At 35.8% G+C, this 6992-nt stretch overlaps 1 protein-coding gene across 1 annotated transcript in view; it reads right to left on the reverse strand.

Annotated features, from left to right (window-relative positions):
- Positions 1–2203: 2203 nt before the first annotated feature.
- Positions 2204–6992, reverse strand: part of LOC107690718 (NAD kinase-like) — a 73536-nt gene continuing 68747 nt past the window's right edge. Inside the window, exon 12 of the mRNA XM_016489124.1 lies at positions 2204–2515. Coding sequence (XP_016344610.1) covers positions 2368–2515 — 148 coding nt within the window. The 3' untranslated portion in view covers positions 2204–2367. The remainder of the gene's footprint in view (positions 2516–6992) is intronic.

Raw genomic sequence — 6992 nt, forward strand, 5'->3', positions numbered from 1 at the left:
ATATTGCATCTTCAGATATGTGATGTGCGCTATTGAACACTCGCTCTTTAACTGATAAATCATCAGTGCTAAATGACATTATCATTGACGCAAAACTGGACATGCTACTTTTGACGGAAACCTGGCAGGTGCCCAATGACTTTTTTAATTTAAACCTCTTAACACCACCTGGGTACATCTATTTCTCTCAACCTCGTCTCCATCGTAGAGGTGGAGGGTTGGCTTTGTAGTATCAAAATATCTAAGATTAAGTTCCATTGCGTTGCATCTTTTGAATATCTTGCATTGAAAATGACTGGAAAAACATCAATGGCTGTCTCTTAATTTATCATCCTCCAAAATTTCATTCTGATTTTTTTCTCTGAGATTAGTGTTACTTACTCTTGTCTGTGCTAGTTATTCATCTGTAATTTTTCTTGGTGATTTTAATATACATGAAAACACTGTACAATGCAACGAATTGATGTCTGTTCTGGACTGTTTCAGTCTAACTCAACATGTAACTTTTGCTACTCACTCCAGGGGTCATATATTGGATCTTATATGTACATCTGGCTTATATAATATTCTTGTTAGTGGAACTGATTTTGCTTTTTCAGATCACAAACTACTAAACTTCAGTTTTAGTTTTCCAATTTCTACATGGCCTGTGAAAAAAATGCTCACTTATTAAGATGTTAGAGCACGTTAGTAGAAACTCAACGAGCAATAAATAAATAAATAAAACTTTTTTCCTCCTTTACAAACACCCATTATTACATAATAAAGCAGTTTTATTTCATACAGCCTGACTATTTTTCCTACAACAAATTTCTCTGAAACGATGCTTTACATGACTACAGGAACATTGAAGGAGGAAGAGCTTATATGCAAACAAATGCCAAACAAAGTAACTGCATGACATGGCTTTTTTTAAATTGACCATCAAGAGAAAGCTACTGATAAAGTGGTGTTTTATTGTATAAAACATATAATAGAGGGCAAGAATAAAAGAAGGCAAGAAACACAACTGTCACCTTAAATGCATTTAAATTTGTCAATCGTCTACAATTTATTATTATCTAAATTTGTAAAAAAAAAACATGAGAGTCAACATACATAATATGAATGGATAATGACAATTATGTCTCATAAAAACACATTATTGTCAGTTACAAAATGTTGTGACATATGCAATTTGCACTGAACTTTGGAAAACAGTAAGAGACGAGGACAAACATTATGTAAACATTTTTGCTATGGACGTTCTTTTTAATAATAATAATATAAATTCTGACAGTAAATAAAAACTGGCTTCTGACAAGATGTTGTAAAACACAGAAGCAAAGGTTAGATATGGTGTAAACTGAGTAAAAGGCCATTGTTGAACGTGAAGCTGTATTATTTACTGATATAAAAAGCTTAGATTTCAATCTAAAATCTAGGATAGGCTTTAGTGTATACTTTTCCTGTGGTAGTTGTATACAAAACTAAAAAAAGGAACATTACAGTATATTTGAATATTCAATGCACAGATTGTAATGCATTGGTAATTCAGTTATTTATTGGGCTGCAAGACACCAATGGAAAAAGTCCAAGGGTTTCAAAAAAACAAAACAAAAAAAAAAGTATTATATATATAAAATAAAATTAAAAAAAATATTCAAGCTCAGATATGTAATATATCGATAACCAGTGTGTACAATACATTCTAACTATGGCATAAATACATTTACCCAATACTGTAAAGAATTTCCCCTAATTGATTGACTTTGATGCAATACTCTATAAGGCACAATGCAGTATATTAAAATGCAGTTAATGCTATAATCTTTTAAAAGACAAAAAACTGACAGTACTTCATAATGGAATGAATAGATATCAATTTAAAAGTAATTTTCACAAAACTCACCAAGAATATGTGGCCATGTATATTAGGGTTACATTTCACCCAAAAATGAAAGAAGGAATTAAGATTTTATAAGAAGGAAATTATGCCTTTTCCTCACACATTTCAACAGAATTCTCATTGCCATAATGCATACAATTTGAAAATTACTTCTCTCTAATGAGAGTTTACAAACACATACACATACATACACACACACACACACACACACACACACACACACACACACACACACACAGTGTTTTTGTGGAAACCAAAAGTCACAATGGAAAAAAATATTAATTGTCCAAAAAATAGTTTTTTAAAGCAAAATATAATTTTGTATTTTTTCCTCTTTAGCTGAAATGAGACATTGTTTTATGAGATTCACTTGGATAATTATGGCAAACACGAGAAAACATTACTGCATGTACTAAAACTTTTGAAAGACAAAAGAAGAACATATCTAAGTAACAGTGCTATAAAAGCTTGGAATGTGGTCAGAACTCTTCCTCTTCAGAACTCAGATGACTCTGTTTCTTACGAACATTCCAGTGTAAACATTGGGCCAGGCTCTCGAACCAGTCATTCACGGGATCACGGAAACAGATGGAAGGAACAGGGAAACATGACGTCGTGATGGTAATACTATAAAATACAGAGGATAATCATTTTTTTTAAAATGGTCATGCATCAAAGCTTTACCTACACTCTTAAAAATAAAGGTGCTTCAAAAGGTTCTTCAAGCGATGCCATAGAAGAACCATTTTTGGTTTCACAAAGAACCATTCAGTCAAAGGTTCTTTAAAGAACCATCTCTTGCTTACCTTTTTATAATCTGAAGAACCTTCTTTCACCACAAAGAACCATTTGTGAAACAGAAAGGTTCTTCAGATGTTAAAAGTTCTTTATAGAACCATTTAGACAAAAAGGTTCTTCTATGGCATCGTGAAGCACCTTTATTTTTAAGAGTGTACATACAATTTCTAAAAATTCATTTTGCCATTAATTGTAATAATACAGTGAGATTTTGTTTGCACAAGGATTCTGACAACAGCCAGTGCTCCACACAGATCTGATCTGACCATCATCCAAGTCTGTCTGGAATGACATGAAAAAATAGAACAAACTGAGACAGACTCAATCCAGAAAAACTGTGGCAGCATCTCCAAGATGCTTCAAGAAACCTACCTGCAAAGCTACAGTACTGTTAACATTTTTAGGCACTTGTGTAAAAATGCTGTGAAATGAGGATGCTGTCTAAAATAATGTCATAAATAGATTTTCTTTATCAATTAACTTCTATTAACTCAATTAAATCAACATTTGGTGTGACCATCCTTTGCCTTTAAAGCAGCTTTTGCCCTCGGTGCACTTGCACATAGTTTCTCAGGTAGATTTGCAGGTATGTTTCTTGAAGCGTCTTGGAGACACAGTTCTTCTGGATTGAGTCTGTCTCAGTTTGTTCTGTTTCTTCATGTCATTCCAGACAGGCTGGATGCTAATCAGATCAGATCTCTGTGTGGAGCACTGGCTGTTGTCAGACAAAAATCTCACTGGATTATTACAATTAATGGCAAAATGAATGTTTGGAAATGTAAACTGATATTTCCTACTGACACATTATAGCAAAAGATAGAAATAACCGACTTAAAACCATTTTTTAGCTGCTGAAATACTAGTGTTCTAATAATTTTGGCCACCACTGTATGACACATCTGATGTGGGCAGACAATTTGTTTGGTGCTAGTGTCTTGGCAAGGACATGGTGATACAGATGAAAATATATTTTTCTTAAACAATATGCCTTGTCTAGGATACTTTTAGGAATGTGCATTTACTTGAAAAGCAAAATTTACATAGGTTTTAAAACTTGTTTTAAATGAATATATATTCAGTAAAGTTCTTCATTTTGTTATATTCATCCTTAAAACAAGAAACAAATATGGTAAGAACAATAAACTTAATTCAATATATAGATATAGGTGTATACCTGTAGGTCACACAGCATCCAAGTACCATCTAATCAAAACAATATTTTCAACCCTCTGTGGTTTAGGCGCTATTCTGCCCCTTGAGATGCATGATGGTTAAGGCTATGGGCAAATCATATCAATATCTACAACAACAACAATAATAATAATAATAATAATTATTATTATTATTCCATCACTTTTATAATATTGTACATTACATACAAGCATTATCACACGAATAGTCATGGTTCAGCATGGTTGTGATTTGGCCACAGGCACAAGCCCACAGGCCAAGTGCTGTAGGTAATCACAGCCATGCAGATATAGAGCCATATAGCATGGTTACAAGTGTGATATTGCTCATATATAATGAACAGTGAACTTGCTCTGCCTGCTACAGTGTTTTCTCCTCTTTGCACCCATCTTCAGAGTCTCTAGCCTCCTTTAAAGTCCTGTTTTCAGATTCAGGGATGATGTATTGTCTTTATCACTGTCCCAGTAGCTCCCGAAAATAACAGAAAAATAAGTACAAAAAATAGTACAAAGACTGGAGAAATGTGATGTATTTTTGTACTTATTTTTCTGTTCTTTTTGGCAGCTACTGGGACAGTGATGATAAAGATCTACCAGTCAATCGAGGGGTTGGCAACCACTGTTTTAAAGTGTCAATGTAATCAGCCTCCTAAATAAAACTCTTTTTCGATTGATGACACCAAGTACTCTTATTTTTAAACTTATTTCCTCTAAACTTTTAGACTGTTTTGATACTGATACTGACATTGCTATTTACCTGTTTTAAAGAAATGTTATTTGCTTGCATTTAAGTGAAAGGCTACGAATTATGCAAAATCGTCTTTTACATCGTGTTTGAACATAAATGTGTGTTGGCAGTGTGTGAACACAACCACCCTACAATGACAAAAATCCACCCACTCCTTATATTTTAATCCCCATTAAACCAAATCACTCTCACTAGCAGGGGTTAAAGCAAAAAAAACAAAACAATCTTTTGACTGAAAAATTGTCCTCAGCCAAACCCCATTCCACAGCCATACCTATCACACACCAGGTTAACAGCAGGTTTTTCCTCTTGTAATAAGGTGCACTTCGCCTCCTAATTAAAAAAAATTAAGGATCACCTTCTGATCAATAATAAAAAATTATGATAAAAAATTTGCCTTCCTAATACGAGGTGATATTTGACTCAAAGTGATTTACAGGGGCATTTTCTTTTTTAGGCATGCCGTTTTGATTCTCTAAGCAATGTGACATGACATTGCTTAGGTCCCGCTCACGGTGGCTGACTGACAGTCCTAGATTGTCATAGTTTCCGCCCTCAGCGGTTGTACACTGTACTCCATTTTCTCTGCACTCGAGCAGCTGTACAATGTCTCGTAAGCAATCCCGGTGCTCTGTGTTTGGATTTAAGCCTGAACAAAAGAGTCTTCATTTTCTCCCAACATCTGAGCCACTGAAGATGCAGTGGATTACTTCTATTTTTCAAGGTAATGCGCCTCAAAATTTACGTTTATGTCTGCGCAAATAATTTCCCTCCAGACTGCTTTGTGAATGTCATGTCATTATCGTGCTTAGCTAACGTTTTAACTGTGTTTGTGTGTGTCCGTTATCAAAGTATTTTAATTGATGGACACAACACCTCAAACACATCCTCCCTGTGCTGTCGAGTCAGTCGCGCGGCTTGGCCCATTGAGCTGCGCCGATGACAGGTCAGTGCGGCTCGAGCTCTGTAACATCGCACTGTTTCGCCCCACTTTCGGAGTGTTTAGATTTCCATATGGACGGCTAAACACCGGTTCTCTCGATGTAGCTTCTTCTGGCTGTTTATTGCTGTAGGTATGCAAAGCAGAGATGTATACGCTAAGACAGGGTGGGAATATGCAGCTCATTTCCATTTAAAGTGATACACACCAAAAGAGCTCTTTTGTAGACATGCCCCAAAAATGAAATTGTCCAGATGTTATAATAAATGATCTGTAGGGTATTTTAAGCTGAAATTTCACATTCAGGGGACAACAAAGACCAATATTACATCTTATAAAACGGGGCATAATAGGTGCCCTTTAAGGCAATGTATGCTTGAATATAAAGACGTTTGAATGCTATGTGATTGGAAAGTACCTGAAATATTTGAAATTATATTGATGTAGAGTATAAACAAATGTACCTGACTTCCTTTGTTTATAATGTAGAACAGGATGAAATGAGTAAAAGGTGTAAAAAGTAAATTAATGAACAACTAAGCACAAAGGTTAATGAGAGGGCAACACGCAGTAAAGAGGTGTTAAAACTACAAGCGGAGGCAAGACTGAGGAAGATTAAGAAGGGGAGAAAAAGACAACAGTGTAGGAGACAGCAGATAGACATCCGGCGAAGTGGACATGAGTCACAGAGTTTAATACAGTACTCCTATAACAGGAACATTGGATTAATGAGATGGAAGTGGAATTCCCCAAAATGAAGTATAATAAGATTGAGGAGTAAAAATCTTTAGATGCTGCCTGCATTAAAGGGCACCTATTATGACCCTTTTTTACAAGATGTAATATAAGTCTCAGGTTCCCCAGAATGTGTCTGAGAAGTTTCAGAATACTCAAAATACCCCACAGATCATTTATTATATCATTCTGAAAATGCCTATTTTGAGTGGAAGCAGAAACAGGCTGTTTGTGTGTGCTGCTCCCCGCCCCCTTTTCCTGAATAGGCATGTGCCTTACAGCTCATACCTCAGATACTCAGGTTTTGATCTTCATGTCTTTTGTGCTGAAATCATGCATTTTAAAGCCATATCAGCCATATTATTGCCATATCTGAAGGTCCAATCTGAATAGGGGAATTCAGTCAGCTAAATACAATTACAAACTGCGCATTGAGGACAGATTTAAAAACAATGATCCTCGGCACATGTGGGCAGGCATCCATGCCCTCACAGACTATAAACCAGCAAACAGCACACCCCAAACCAGCAATACCACCCTCCCTGACGAACTGAACAACTTTTATGCTCGCTTTGTCGTGGAAACACAGAATCACCCATCAAAGCTGTTCTCCCTCCTGACGACCTGCCGCTCACACTTTCCACCAGTGACGTGTGCTCCACCTTGTGTAAGGTGAACGCACATAAAGCTGCC

Source organism: Sinocyclocheilus anshuiensis, unplaced genomic scaffold (assembly GCF_001515605.1).
Source record: "Sinocyclocheilus anshuiensis isolate Anshui unplaced genomic scaffold, SAMN03320099.WGS_v1.1 scaffold2751, whole genome shotgun sequence".
Lineage (NCBI taxonomy): Eukaryota > Metazoa > Chordata > Actinopteri > Cypriniformes > Cyprinidae > Sinocyclocheilus > Sinocyclocheilus anshuiensis.